The following is a 16,365-nucleotide window of genomic DNA, read 5'->3' as shown; positions in this document are numbered from 1 at the left end:
GGATAATTACTAGGACATTAGTAGCAAAGAAAATATTTTAATTTTTTTTTCAGATATATATAGATAGAGATATATAGATATATATATATATATAGATATATATATATATATATATCTATATATATATATAGATAGATATAGATATATATATAATCTCATCATTCTCTAATATTTGCAGTTTCCACTCTACCCCTTTCTAAATGATTTTACAGAGCAGGCCAGTGAACTTTTGAACTGTCCTCTGCAGAAGAAAAACCAATACAGTGACTGACACTTGAGATAACAAGCTTCAGAAGACAGAGCTCTCTGTGACTTTGAAAATCGTGAGGCTCAGTGGCTCTTTTGCATAGATAACAACTGGAGTTCCTTAACTCTTCCTGTACTGGAAACAATATTAGACTCATGTCTCTGCTCCTAATGTTCTATTTCTTAGCTGTACTACACATACAAATATCAATTTTTTTTTCGCTTTAGTGTCTCTTTAAAGTAATATTTAATTCCTCATTCCTTGTATAGGAAGCACAAGTATTTCTCTGTGTACAGAATCAGGTGGGAGTCAGGAATCCCAGAAATGCCATAACCCTCCTCCTCCACTTATTATATGTCATTCTGACCTTCATCATCTATTGCAATTTCCATAGTTTAATCAGCAGATGAAAGCATTGCAATGTCACCAGAGAAATAGGTGCGCTTGTGATGATGTGATATCACAGCTCTGAGTCACTGCACTGAGTCACCGGTCTTGTGCGGAACTCCGGTAATTCACTGTACATATGAAGCTACAGCATACCGAAAACACAGCTGTGCAAATAAACAGTGTGTTGTGGTGCAGAAACAAAGATATTAATTAAAGGGAACCCGAAGAGAGAGAGATATGGAGGCTCCCATGTTTATTTCCTTTTAAACAATACCAGTTGCCTGGCTGTTGTCCTGATCCCATGTCTCTAATACTTTTAGCCACAGCCCCTGAACAAGAATGCAGCAGATCAGACTCTGAATTAGCTAGCTTAGGCTTTACTGTACAAGCCATACGCTTCTTCCAGATTTTTGTCTGACACTACTTATGCAGGAAGATCAACAGGGCTGCCAGGCAACTGGCATTGTTAAGAAGGAAATAAATATGGCAGCCTCCATATTCCTCTCACTTCAGGTTCTATTTAAAGTGTAACTGTCGGGCATAAAATCAGTTCTTTATTTTTATCTGGTAAAGAAGTAATAGGGATGCGAACCAGGAAATCCAAACGTTAAAATCACTATTACTTTTCTTGTTGATAAATGATCATTCCCCAGTTTACCCGACTCTTATTTGGTACACACAAAGGAAGTTGTAGGGCATGCTGGGTTGTCCTTTTTTGCTTCTCTACTTCCCCTCAAACTTAACAAATGCAGCCTGATTGGCTGAAGCCTCTTTCCCTCCTATTTTCCCCTCCCACACCTCTGATCTTCTCCGATTGGCCAATATTTCTCATGCTGAGACAATGCACTTTCTATAGTGGAGGGCGGGCAATGCATATACAATCAGGCAGAGGAGAGTAAGGGAGGAAATGACATAAGGATTGGCTTCAAAATAGTCACAGTTAATATGGAAACTGTCTAGAATAGGATTCTCTGCTTTTCCTTTATAAAATTCACAGGAATCATAAAGTGGACAGTACAATACATGTGTTATGTAAGTAGAGCAAGTATTTATCTACTTATATGTTTTGTTTTTCCTGAGATAGTATGGCTGACAGCTCCTCTTTAAGGGTGACAAAGTGGTGTAGTAGTGAATGGCACTCTTGCCTTGCAGCGCTGGGTCCCAAATCTGGGCCTGGACAATCCTTGCATGGAGCACATGTTCTCAGTGTTCGCATGGGTTTCCTCCCATCCCAAAGCCATACTGATAGGTTTATTGGTTCACCAAAAATTTGCATTAAAGGACAACTGTAGCGGGAGGTATATGGAGGCTGCCACATTCATTGCCTTTTAAGCAATACTAGTTGCCTGGCTGTCCTGCTGATCCTCTGCCTCTAATACTTTTAGCCATAGACCCTGACCAAGCATGCAGCAGATCAGGTGTTTGACATTGTCAAATCTGACAAGGTTAGCAGCATGCTTGTTTCTGGTGTGATTCAGACACTACTGCAGCCAAATAAGATCAGCAGGACTGCCAGGTAACTGGTATTGTTTAAAAGGAAACAAATATGGCAGCCTCCATATCACGCTCAGCTCAGGTTCCCTTTAAAAGGGAAGGTTCAGGGAAGCTACTAAAAAAATAAAAATCCACATCCACTTACCTGGGGCTTCCTCCAGCCCGTGGCAGGCAGGAGGTGCCCTCGCCGCTGCTCCGCAGGCTCCCGGTGTCCGACCCGACCTCTTCTGCGCTCCATTGTGCGTTCCACACTGACGTCATCGGACATCCTCGGGGCTGTACTGCGCAGGCTCAGAAGCACCTCCTGCCTGCCACGGGCTGGAGGAAGCCCCAGGTAAGTGGATGTGGATTTTTATTTTTTTTGTAGCGTCCCTGAACCTTCCCTTTAACCTCTTGAAGACCACAGGTTTATACACCCCTAGTTTTTTTTCTATTATTTAAAAAAAGAGCAATTTTTTAATAAAAAAAAAATGTATTCCTCCCTTCCCCCTTAAATTGGCCCTAAACTGCAATCAATACAGTACACACTCACAGGCATCAGACTAGAATAGGGATTCGATTTTGAGCCGTTAGGAAGGTCAGTTAAGTGACAAGTCTGTCCCCTGTACAGCGCAACGCTAGATCGACTCGCTGTACAAATATTTATTGGGTTGTTTTTTTCCTTACATTACAGCCTGCCAGCTCTGGTAGCAGCTGGCAGGCGGATTACGGATACCAGCTTTGACAGCAGGACACTGGCCAGAACTGTCATTGTGCTGAAATAATCCAAAGTATTATCGCCTTTTGGACTCCACAAGGTAATTTGTCCGAACACAGTATTTTGAACAGGTGCAGTGGCCAAAAACAAAAAACTTAGCCGTGGCGGGGGACTGGAGGATCAGTTTGGCACGCCATGGGCACAGGGCATCTACAGGGGGCTGGTCGAAGCACCAGGTAAGAGAAAATCTATTCCTTACCTTCAATTTAAGTTCACTTTAAGTCAATGACGAAAATGCAGATTTACCTGGGGCTTCTACCCCCCCGCCACACACACTGTGCCTGTGCGGCCCCGGTAGCGCACATCGTTGATCACGCTCCCGTCGCTGGGAGTGTCCTGCGCATGCAAAGTACGAGACAATTTTGTGCGATCGGGGCCGCGCACCGCCAAGACCACAGAGGTGCATGGTGCCGAGTCCCTGAAAACGAAACTGGGTGGCTGCGGGGGACCGGAGGATGGCTTTGTCTGGGTTTTTTAAATTGGCTTCAGGTTTCCTTTAACTGCTTGCCGACCGCTCCACGTCAATTGGCGTGAATGTGGCGGCAGCCCCAGGACCACCCCAAGCCGATTGGCGTGAATGGCCTTATATGGGGCTAGCGGGAGATCGCACGCATCTCTGCTTGGAGCTCCGCTCTGCCTTTAGTCTCCCAGCGGAAGGCAGCGCTGTACTGGGGTCTAGGGTTGCTCAAATCGGGGAGATTCCTGGATAGTTGCTATCCGGATATCTCCCAGTTACCTGTGCGGGGTGGGGGGGGGTCAAGCTTACCCGTCTGACGTCTTCTTCGTCCGTCCCTGGCACCTCCCACGATGCGTTCCACGCGTGTCATGTGATTACAAACACTTCCTCCTTCAACCCGGATGAAGGAAGTGTTTGTAGTTATGTGACCGCCGCATGGACCGCATCATGAGAGGCGGCAGGGATGGTTTAAGAAAACGTCAGACGGGTAAACTTGAACGCCCCCCCCCCCCCCCAAGGTTTACTGGGAGATATCCGGACACAGAAGCGATCGGCGGTGATAGGCTGACGGGGGAGGGAAAAATAAAAAATAGGCATTTTTATAAAAAAAAGAAAAAAAAGAAAATACATATTTGTAAAAAAAATAAACAGAGGGAACGATCAGACCCCACTAACAGAGAGCTCTGTGTGCCGAGCTGTGTTGCCCTGCAGCGAGGCCTTAAAGCTGCAGTGGCCCAATTTATGAAAAATGGACTGGTCTTTTTGGGGGGTTTAACACCGCGGTCCTCAAGAGGTTAAAGGTTATTATGCTGATGCTCATCTTTTACAGCAGAAAGGAAGTTCTAAATTCAGGTCCGTTTTAAGTTTATTATAATTTTTAGAAACAAAAAGACTGGTTCTCTTTAAAAATACGTTCAGAGCTGTAAGTAAACAGCTGTCTGTGATCCCGCAATGAGTCCAGAATACACAAACAAGCATGTGACTTTTTTTTAGGAATTTTATTAAAACATTTCAGTCCGGATATTGGCGTTCTGCTGGGAAGCGCTGTTAGACCTTCGCTCCCGAATAAATATTCTCAGTGTTCTGTCCTCAAGGCTTCTGGCTCATTTTCTTCAAGGTCTTGTTTAGCTAGAAACACAAATACAAAGTACTGATAAGTGAGGTTCCAGGTTTACCCCAAGCAAAAATGGCACATTATGTTTAACAATCAACAGAATAAAGATATTTACACCCTCCCTTTACAGCCCAAATACTTAAAGAGGAGCTGTTAGGTATAAGGTCTCAGAGAAAATAAACACATATATCAGTAGCTAAATATAGACTGTACTTACATTACATATGCATTTCACTGTCCACGTTTGTACTTCACAGAATTTTTATATAGTATTTGCAGAGATTGATGCTCCTGACAGCTCATGGCAGGTTCCATGTTTTTCTGTCTTCTATGAAGCCAAACGTGTCGTCATGTCCTCCCTGCTTCCTGATCACAGAAAAGCTCGTACTGAATAACACTAGTGTGCAGTGAATATTAATTAGCCATGTGGCTAGGAACAATAGCGGACTCCTGCAGTGTACTCTGCCCGGAGATTTTTCACTGCTGTGCGCTGGACTGAGTTACAAGCTGCTGAAACTTGATCCTGTAACTTATCACTAGCAGCCGAGGGGAGGGCCCCAGAATGCTTTGCAGTATGGTATGCGGCTTGCGTCCTCCTTAGGAGCTTGGGTCTAACAGCTTTGCTGATAAGCACACATCAAATGTAAGAGAGATTTTTAACGACAGTATTGCCTTTTTGGCTTCCTTCTAAACTGTTTAACACAGGAGAATAGAGGTTTAAATTAGCTTCTCCAGCCTGACAGTTACTCTTTAAAGAATTATCAGGTCCCCTCTCCCACTCAATTTCCCAACACAAAGAACTTTCTCCTTTCTCACTCTTTGTTTCAGGAGTCCTTGAGAGCGCCTATACAATACAGGATAACCAACTTATTTAGGGCACTTAAAGTTTTCCTTAAAGGGAACCTAAACTGAGAAGGATATGGATTTCTCCTTTTAAAATAATACCAGTTGCCTGCCTCTCCTACTGATCCTGTGTCTCTAATACTTTTAGCCACAGCCCCTGAACAAGCATGCAGATCAGATGCTCTGACTGAAGTCACACTGGATTAGCTGCATGCTTGTTTCTGGTGTGTGATTCAGCCACTACTGCAGCCAAAGAGATCAGCAGGACTGCCAGGCAATTGGTATCGTTTTAAAGGAAACATCCATATCCCTCTCAGTTTAGGTTCCCTTTAAGGTGGCCACACATTAAAATGATCCGATTTTAAAGCAATTTGATAAATATGATCAAATCTCCCTAAAAAAATTTAAAGCTTTTTTTTTTTTTTTTTTTTTTTTTTTTAAGTCGACCGAAAAATCTGATCGGATTTCCTGTTTTTTTCGATCTCCATCGGTCCGGAATGCTGGAAATTTTTCTTCAATTTTTCTAAAGATTGTATAGTGTGTGTTAGATCGTCAAAGTATTAATATACACACCCTAGCAATTTTTTTACGGTTTCCAATCATTTTTATCATAATTGGGGAAAAATTTAACATATGTGTGTAGTGATGATCGCCAGATGAAATTCGAATGGATTTTATTCAGATTTCATCCAGGTAATTAAAGCACTTGTGCAGGTGGGCAGGGGGGGGGGGGTCGTATTAAACTTAAACAGCAGGCGTTTTCTTTCATCTGTCCCACGATGGTTCCAAGCCGCAGTCACGTGATTACAAACACTTCCTCCTTCCGGGTTGAAGGAGGAAGTGATGTGCGCACTCCCGCGGGAAGACTTAGCTAGCGCACGAGGTCACCTGACTCAGGCATACTGCGCACACATGCACATTATGTCCGCTTGGGTACCTGGTGGACGCTGAATGGAAAGAGACACTGGGCCACGGTAGATGTGGTAAGCCTATACACACCTCTACACACACAGTGCGTAAATTTCTGATTTGGTTAAAAACTAAGGTATCTTTCAAAGGAAACCAGAGATAAACCAGATATCTTCCTTCCTTGCTGCTACCCCCTACAGCTCGGCGGCCCCTCCCACCCACAGCCAGGTGGGCGCCGCCCCCCAAACATCCGCCGCCAGAGGAATCGCCCTGAGTGCAGCAGGAGTCTTAAGCAAAAAAGGTTGCCGCCATCAGCTCTCGTTATAAAAACCGCAAAGTGCTGCAATGAGAGGAAATTTGAGTGCAGGGAGGTGCTCGATAAAACAGTGAGCGTAAAAGTCTTCCCACTATGCAAAGCCACAATGTACACAGTGGGGAGACTTGGCACCCGCTATTTTATCAGGTGCGGGGGAGGGTAGAGGAGGCGTTTGAGGCATAGATAGAGGGAGGGTTCTGTGTTAGGCATCTCGAGAGTGAAGTTCTGTATTAAGGTGACCACTAATGATCCAATCTTACCATTTCTATGTCATATAAGGGACAGCCTATAGTATTCATTCAATATATTCACTCAGTTTACTCTTCTACTACATAGATTTCGTAAGATTGGATGAAAAAGATTAGTTTATTAGTGGCCACCCTAAAGGTGGCCACACACACACCATACAATTTTTTTAATATCTGTTCAACTTAAAAATTACAATCAATTTTTCTGACTAATTGTAACATTTCAAAAAATATGACCAATGTACCACACACACACACACGTTCAATTTTTCCCCAAGCATGATAAAAATGATTGGAAACTCTGAGAAAAGTGCATGGGTTTGTATATTAATACATTGACAATCTTTAGAAAGATTGAAGAAAAATATCTGGATCGATAAAAATCGAAGAAAACGGGAAATCCGATCGGATTTTTCAGTCAAATGATAAGATTTTAATTTTTTTTCGGGAGATCCGATCGTTTATCGAATTGATGTAAAATCGAATCATTCTGTTGTATTGTGTGTGGCCACCTTTACAGGCTTAGGTTTAGTTATAGTAAAATATTGGTAAACATTACCGATATTTTACTCTCAGAATTCAGTAGTAGAATATTGTAAATTTTAACGATCTTCTACTAGCGGCAATTCCCTGCGTTCTTTATTCCAGGCGCTTTAATGTTTGCATTTTCACCCCCTTATTTCAATCGGTCATACGCTATTTCAATAATGTTGCACATTTTCATGAAATCTTGAAAAAATAAAAATAAAGCACAAATGCTAAAACAAAGCATAATGATGTAATACTTCTGACATTGTCGGCTTTGGCGTTCGCTCCACAGGTCTGTTTCTAGGAAATTATTATAAATAAAGCTTTTTACCTCCTCAAACTTGTGTATCTGTCGTATGAAGAAGTCTCCGTATCTGCGGGCCACTTTTGTGTCTGCGATGTGGATCATGTCCTGAGGAGTGAAGGAATACATTGTAAGACAATCACCAGTCTGGATATGATAGAATATCAGCAATCACAAGGCACGGAAAATGTGTAGACCATTTGTGGCTAGCAGCCCCAGGTTTACACTAGGTTTTAATCATTAGTTAGTGGTCAGGCCTCTTCAGAGAGAGCACGTCATCATCAGGGAAGAGTCTAGTACTGAACAATCTGCACGCAAACTGATTCTGGAAGCCAATGTCTTCCATTTGGTGCATCTGTTTTGGATGCAAGTTGTGTCATCTGCCTGTGTTTTGGGCTCTGCCCATCTATGCAGCTGGTCAACTCGGGTGCAGCCTGTATTTGGAAGTGCTGCCAATATCCTCCCGTTGTACAAGAATATCAACACTGACAGGCAGGGGGTGGTTATTTAGTGCATTTATGCAGCTACTGCATTTGATTGGTCAATTTTCCTACAGTGTAAATTAGCCTAATACTTGCATCAATTCAGAATTATTGATGCTTCATGGCCATGCCTATTCAAGAATCAAGTAACCGCATATTATTATTATTTATTGAATTTATATAGCGCCAACATATTACGCAGCGCTGCACAATAGATAAAAGGGGTAACATACAAGGTAGGACATACAGGAAACTCACAACAAAACAAGATCATGCAAATGATTTGATAATACAGTGTGATAGGTCAAAATAGAGACTGTTCTAGTCCACAAGAGGGGTGATTGTCAGTAAGATTGCATAATCAAGCTGGAAACACTAGGGAGGAGGGCCCTGCCAGAGGCTTACAATCTAAAGGGTGGGGGTGGAGACAATAGGTGTATCTGTTGAGAGGGTGTCTTAACAGAACATATTATGGTGCTGGTGTAGGGGGGTATGTGAGCATGAAAGGGTGAGTCTTGAGAGCTTGTGTGAAGGTATTAAAGGTGGGGGCGAGTCTGGTGGCTGGAGGGAGCGAGTTCCAGCGAGCAGCTTATTGCGGGTGGACCTGGCATTCCAGAGGCCACGGGAAACATGGAGCGAATGCCTAGGGCTAGAATGGATAGGAATAAGGTTATGCCGAGGGGGTGTGTGGGTAGAGTTTGGGGGGGAGGGAAGGGAGGTGCATGGGGGTTGAGGGCCAAAAGGGAGTCTAAAGACAGAAGGGGAGAGGGTGCGGGGAAACAGAAGGGGGGCAAGGTGTATAAGGAGGTGGAGGTAGAACATGTGGTGATGGGGAATAGCGAGATGGGGAGGGAGATAGCTTGGAAATGGTGGAGGGGTAAGGGAGTGAATAGGAGGGAACATTTTGTACTGATGGGATAAGGTAGAATGGGGTGTGGAGAGTGGAAGCATAGACAGGGGGACAGCAGTTAGACCAAGATGAGATAAATGTCACCAATGATGTGGCTGAAGGGGTTCAGCAAAGTTGCATCAGTAATCAATCTGGTAAGAAGCAGTCCACAGGAGATCATCAGTGAAGTTGGCAGAACATCAAGGATGGCCAAAAAAAAAAAAATCCAGCTGTGTGTGTGACTGACTAGCAGGCTTCCTTTCACAGTTTCCTACAAGATGCATTTCATGGTGCCTACACTGAAGATATCAGTTAACCTCCAACTTCTGGTGGCAAAGACTACCACAAGATTTGCCTTGGCTATGGTAAGCAGGTCTTACCTACTAAATCAATCCTAGGATATGGAAGGCACAAACTAGGAAAATAGAATATAAGTGGCGAACATTGGTAGAAAATCCTATATTGGCAACACACTTTAAAGCACCAAAACATGTTCATGCTGCAATAGTGGGCCACCAAGTTGCACTGATATATGAGAAAGCTGGCAAGACCTATAAAACATTCTTTGGTGCGTTGAATAAAGCATTTTGCCAATACAGGCTTTTTTTTGCAATTAACCTCCCCAGCGGTATGGACAGAAATGTCCGTTCAAAAAAACATGCTGTGAACAGTATAAACGTGCATACACATCAATACTCTCCTGCACTGTATACTAGACCCTTGCTTGACACATTTTGGCAAGTTACAGGAAAAAAAAAGTTTTAAAAATAAATTTTATCACTGTTTGCACAGAAATCCTGGGGAAATTGAACGCTGGGGAGGTTAATGTGAAGAGGGCATGTACTGCTATATCAAAATTTCCCATTTATTTCCCCTAAATATTTCTAGCAGGCATCTACAAAATCCTAGAAACAGTCATACTGGATAAAAGCAGGGCTTGGCATAGATAACCTTTTTTCTGGAACCAAAGAGAAGATACGGGTGAAATGTTCTTTTCTAGCCTTTGCAATGGTTGCCTATGTGCTAACCTAATATAGCTTTCCCATTGTAGAAATCCTACACTTAAACCGCATAACCGCATAAGGGCCTATTGCTTTGAAAAGGACCACCATAAGCAAAAATGTAAGCATTTTAAAGCAGCAGGAACAGCCATGCTATCCCAGGAATAAAAAACACATTTATAAGTAGATAAATACTGGCTCTACTTACATAACACATGTAGTGTACTGTCCACGTTTTGATTTCAGTGAATCTTACACAGTAAATAAAGAAACTGTTTCAGGCATTTTTCATCTTTACTGTCTCTGACTGAAGCTAATGCCGATGTAATTTCCTCCCTTACTCTTTTTTTCTGCTATAAAATGCACTGTCATATCTAGCTTGTTTTGTAAACACATGTAAGCACAGCATAGATCATATTTCAGCAGTTTCTGTAGAGGGGTCAGGTGTATATTCCTTCTCAGCCTCCTGTCACGCTGAACTGCCCTCAGCCAATCAGTAAGGGGCAGGAATTGGGAGGGGAGATTAGCTTCTCTCTCCCCGCTAATGTACCAGAATAAAGTCAGGCTGACTGATATAAGATTCATTACAAGAGAAACATTTATGATTATATTGGAATGCTTGCAACGCAGGATGAGGTTGTAGACTGCATAATAGACAGATCAGCGGGTAAAAAGAATTTGATTTTGCTGACAATCCCGCATAAAAGTGGTATGACTTTGTGTCCTGAGGAGGCGTGGCTACATGTGAATCAGCCGTCAACATAGGCAGCTCATAACTCTATATTGCAGCGCAAGTTTCATACCGTATCTGAATAAAGAAGTTTGATATTGGAGTGTAGGAACCCACTGTCTATTAATAATGCAGGTAGTCTCTGCATGAACCACTGACATAAGATATGGATATTCTCTCTCCCTATTGAACAGACCTACATTTACAGGCAATAATACACACTTACCTTATCTATGTAGAAGTCTACCTCTGAGGCAGACTGGAACTCCCCCTCCAGGGCGGAGATTCCGCTGGTCCACACCAGGTTCTTCATCTTGTGTTTGAAGACCAGCAGCTGGATTCGGAACTCCTGCTCTGGGAGGTCCAGGAAGCCGGCCAGTTTGGCAACAGGCATGGTGGTGTACAGCTTCAAGAAACTGCAGACACAAGGGGGCAGATTACAGCTTAATTTATAGAATGTTTGTCCTTTTCCAACAGCGGGAGACCATCTGGCTCTCCACAGCAAAATGAACATATTACATCAGCCAAAACTTCCTGTGGCAAAGCAAAACCGAACACCCAAACATTACATTAGGGCAGCACGATGGCGTAGTGGTTAACGCTGGGTCCCCAATTCAAATCCCAGCCTTCCCCCTAAATGGACCCTAGACTAAAATGGAAATATGACTAATATGCGATTATTAGCCCTTCTGAGGGACAGTGAGTGGCATATGTTCTCTGTAAAGTGCTGCAGAAGATGTAAGTGCTATATAAATACATAATAATATGGTAGGACATTATGCTATGACTATGGTAGGATTAGATTGTGAGCTCCTCTGAGGACAGTCAGTGACATGACTATGTACTTTGTAATGTGCTGCAGAAGATGCCAGTGCTAAATAAATACATAATAATAATAATAATATGGTAGGACATTACACAATGACTATGGTAGGATTAGATTGTGAGCTCCTCTGAGGACAGTCAGTGACATGATTACATACTCTGTAATGTGCTGCAGAAGATGTCAGTGCTATATGAATACATAATAATAATAATATGATATGACATTAGACTAGGACTATGGTAGGATTAGATTGTGAGCTCCTCTGAGGACAGTCGGTGACACGACTATGCACTCTGTACAGCACTGCACTGTATAAATACTAACAATAGAGTTTAGTATTCCCCACTGCTGGTTGGCCTATGTTATTTAGGAAGCTGACAGAGGGAAGCGTGAGCTGCATTGTAGGACCTCCTGGCACTGTATAGTGATCTGTGAGTGCGGAGCTTTACCTGCGGATGGTGGAGAGCTGAGCCTGCTGCTGCACTTCATCCAGGAACACCTTCAGCTGCTGCAGGTACGGCTCCTTGTGGTAATTGGGGTGGACGTTGTCATAATTGGGGACGACCGGTGACAGGAACTTGGGGCAGGCGTAGTTGAAGAGCTCTTCGTAGATCTGCGCATCTCTGTCGGGAAACAAACAGTAAATCAGATGGAGGAAGAAGAAGTGTGCAAATCTCAGCTGCTCTCATAAGATCGATATAAAAGTAATAATTAAGTTATGAGACATTCCTCAGCAAAAATAATCACTGATTGAATTTACTTAAAGAGACTCTGTAACAAAAAAAAGTTCCCCTGGGAGGTACTAACCTCGGTAGAGGGAAGCCTCAGGGTCCCAATGAGGCTTCCCCCTCCCCTGTAGCTGCAGGCAGTCCAGCGCTGGCTCCCCCGAAGTCTCCCAGAATCCTCCCCCGACAAGCGCTGATTTATTTATCTTTCCTGTCTCCAGCGGGGGCGCTGTTGCGGCTCTCAGCACGGAGATAGGCGAAAATAGCAGATATCTGTTGGGTCCACTACTATTCAGGCTCAGGAGACTTGCGCCTGCGCAGTATAGCGGGCCGACAGCGATCGGCTATTTCCGCCTATCTCTAAGCGGAGAGCCGATACTGCGCCTGCGCTGGGAGCGTAAATATTCACATCCCTGCTGTTCGGGGAGCTTTATCGCCACCGCCGTGGGACCGAGAAGGACGGGGGGGAGCCTCAATAAGATCCGGAGGCTTCCCCCACCCGAGGTGAGTACCCCCCAGGGGAGGTTTTTTTTGTTACAGGTTTTCTTTAAGACTTGATTGTAATTTCAATAGATTTCTAGCAGAAATTGACCAACATGAAAGCAGACCTTAACTCAGAACTTCCTCTCTGCTCTAAAAAGGTACACAACAGCATAACTTAGAGTCTGAAGCGAGAATAAATCTCGCTTCAGACCTCAAAGTTAGCAGGGGCATGTGTGCCCCTGCTAAAACGCTGCTATCCCCCGGATTAACGGGGGTCCCTTCACCCCCAAATCCCCTTGGTGCAGCGGGGGAGCGCTTCCTGGTTGGGGCAGGGCTAACCGCCGCAGCCCTGCCCCACGCGCGTCTGTCAGCCACGTATCTCCGCCTCTTCCCCGCCCCTCAGTCTTCCTTCACTGAGAGGGGCGGGGGAGAGGCGGCGATGCGCGTTTGATACACGCGACTGGAGGCAGGGCTGCAGCCGTTAGCCTTGCATCCAGGAAGAAGAAAATTTACGACCAACTTGCGACCAATTCTTGCGGGGGTGGGTTTGGGGGTGAAGGGACCCCCGTTTAGCCGCAGGATAGCGGCGGTTTAGCAGGGGCACACATACCCCTGCTAACTATGAGCTCTGAAGCGAGATTTATTCTCGCTTCAGAGTCTCTTTAACCACTTCGCCATATCTGGACGCATATATCCGTCCAGATAGGCAGTGGTGCTGCAGCCGTGTGGTGCGCGCGCTCCCGCTGCCTACCCGATCAGTGAATGGGAATATAATTCCCATTCACCGATCTAAGTCCCCGGCAGAAATACCGACGCTTTCTCATCAGAGAGCGTGGTATTTCTGCCCCCAGGAAACTTCTTCTCTTCATTTTAGTTCATCCAGGAATTTTTTGAATGTCGCCATCTTGTGGCCAAATAGTAAACTGCACCCACATACCTGTATTGAATAAAAAAATACATTATATTACATCTAAAATTGGCTATTTACCTCCCAAACTAAAATTACCCAAATACATTTTTGTATTAAAAAAAAAATAAAAAAAATTACAATTAAAAAAATAAAAAACTACATAAATAGTTACCTAAGGGTTTGAACTTTTTAAATATACATGTCAAGAGAGTATCGTATTAATTTTTTAAAATTATAAGCTTGTAAATAGTGATGGACGCAAATTGAAAAAATGCACCTTTATTTCTAAATAAAATATCGGCGCCATAAATTGTGATAGGAACGTAATTTAAATGGTGTAATAAGCGGGACAAATGGGCACATAAAATGCATGGGTTTTAATTACTGTAGCATGTATTAATTTTAAACTATAATGGCCAAAAACTGAGAAATAATGATTTTTTCCATTTCTATCTTAATCTTCCTGTTAAAATGTATTTACAGTAAAGTGGCTCTTAGCAAAATGTACTACCTAAAGAAAGCCTAATTAGTGGCGGAAAAAACGAGATATAGATCAATTAATTTTGATAAGTAGCGATAAAGTTATTAGAATGAATGGGAGGTGAACATTGCTCGGATGCATAAGATTTTCGAAGCTGTAGGCTGAAGTGGTTAAACAAACAAACAAAAAAAATTTTCTTTGTTACAGCTGATACAAATCCTGCAATACTTCGGCTTTGTTTCTACTTCCTGATTCATGGAAGCAGACATATTGTTAACAGCCTGTGCTTTCAAATTGGCTTATCTGTTATCTCTGCCATGGTAGTCATGTGACACAGGGGAGAGATAAAATCACAACTTGTGTTTAGACACAAATGAGGGGGAATTAGACACTCTAAATACATATAGAGGGCATTTCTCTCTGTTTTCCTTCTGTCCTGTGCAAGAGTTCAGCTCCACTTTAACAATCAGATAGGACTTTTTTTGCTGCTCAATTGGGGGCGGCGCCATCTATGGGGGGGGGGGGGGGGGGGGTTGGGGAGGACTACAATGTCCCATGCTAAGGGTTCTTTCATACACACCAAAAAAAGTGAAACGAAATCGAAAATTCGTTTTGCATTTTGCGATTTTCACTATGCTGGCATCAATCGAAACAAAGGAAAAATGCAGCATAACTACGATTGCCTTTTTAGAAAAATCGGAAATGCATTCAGTGTGAACGCATTCCCACAATTCCCATTATAACTTTACTGTGCTTGCGTTTGGAAAATTGCACACCTTTTCAAAAACGGAACACAGTCGGTGTCTAAGGGCCCTTCCTGTGGTCCTATGCAGAGTATTAGCGCAGGGAAGCTCTGGTAATAACTTCTAGCTGGCGCCCCTTCCTCCGTGCTGCTGTTACCCAGGGTGCCCATAGGTACTCATGAACCAACAGTACACGCAAGTGCGTACATGGCACCCTGTCACTGTGGGCATGGGGAGAGGACTGCCGCACATAGGATGGGTCCCGCCAGATGGAAAGGCGAGTAACAGAGTGCTTAGCTGCACTTATACACTGAACGGGGCATCGGGGAGAGAAGCTGAATTTAAAGTTACTCACTGCCTGCTAACAGTGCAAGGAGGTTATCCATGGGCCTCGGGTTTTGTCTTAAAGGGCAGATAAGAGCGCTACTTACCCGGGGCCTCCACTAGTCCCTGGCAGCCGATATGTCCCTCGTCGCAGCTATGCTTCCATCCACTGGCCCCTCCGTTGCAAGATGATGACCTTGCCAGGTTGGCATCTAAAGCGCCTGTGCGAGCACCGCTCAAGATCGCACTCACATAGTCAGGAGAGAACACTCCAGACCACTGCACCGGCCGGGACCCCGGGACGGCAGCTGGGAGCAGAGCTGCGGTGAGGGACAGATCTGCTGCCAGAGGGTGGAGGAAGCTCCGGGTAAGTAGATCTCTTTTTTTATTTTGCTCGGACCTTCCCTTTAAAGGGGCAGTAAGAGAGCAGCTAAGATTGCCTCTGACCCTCCTCACTCCATTTTCCAACGTATGCCTTCAGGAGTGAGATACCGGTCAATTGCAACAAAAAAACTTTCAGGCACAAGAACAGCTTCTTCCCTCAGGAGGTAGCCATGCATAATGTACAACCACGCTAGAGCTGCTAGGACATGAAAGTATTCAGCACAGAAGTAAAAATGATCACTTCTCACTCTGTTCACTGCCACTAGCACTTACATACTGTCCTTGACTTGCAATTACCTGCACTGCGTGTCCCTGTATTGTTTTGTCTGCGTCTGTTAAGCAACTGCCAGGTCAAATTCCTTGTAAGTGCAAACTTATTTGGCCAAATAACATGGATTCTGATTCTTACTCACTCAGGGAGTCCCGCCCATGACTGGACGTCCATCAAGCCTCTCAGACAAAGTGCAATGTAAAAAAATTCCACTTCCGACTCAACCCTTGAAGTGGGAAAATTCTCCTAAATTTGCAATACGGTCATATAACATAACAGTCCGGCACAAGTTTTCGGGCCTTGCACCCCTTTGTCAAATGCTTCACTCAATGGCACACTGTTGTACTGTTGACTACTTATCGTCTAGTGTCTCTCCCCAGGATTTTTTACCAGCCGAGTGGCATGAAAAAGTAGCCGGGTGGGGCGGCACAATACATCGCTACCGCGCGGCTTTGTACACTGCGGTCGTTGCTTAGTAACTAACGCACGCACGCACGCTACACTCCTGT

At 43.9% G+C, this 16,365-nt stretch overlaps 1 protein-coding gene across 1 annotated transcript in view; it reads right to left on the bottom strand.

The window, feature by feature from the left end:
* Positions 1-4,324: 4,324 nt before the first annotated feature.
* Positions 4,325-16,365, bottom strand: part of EIF3L (eukaryotic translation initiation factor 3 subunit L) — a 49,273-nt gene continuing 37,232 nt past the window's right edge. Inside the window, exons 12-15 of the mRNA XM_068252080.1 lie at positions 11,985-12,158; positions 10,936-11,125; positions 7,635-7,715; positions 4,325-4,473 (exon numbers count right to left, since the gene is read on the bottom strand). Coding sequence (XP_068108181.1) covers positions 4,435-4,473; positions 7,635-7,715; positions 10,936-11,125; positions 11,985-12,158 — 484 coding nt within the window. The 3' untranslated portion in view covers positions 4,325-4,434. The remainder of the gene's footprint in view (positions 4,474-7,634; positions 7,716-10,935; positions 11,126-11,984; positions 12,159-16,365) is intronic.

The sequence above is a fragment of the Hyperolius riggenbachi genome, chromosome 9, assembly GCF_040937935.1.
Source record: "Hyperolius riggenbachi isolate aHypRig1 chromosome 9, aHypRig1.pri, whole genome shotgun sequence".
Lineage (NCBI taxonomy): Eukaryota > Metazoa > Chordata > Amphibia > Anura > Hyperoliidae > Hyperolius > Hyperolius riggenbachi.
This window is presented reverse-complemented; position numbering and strand designations above follow the sequence as displayed.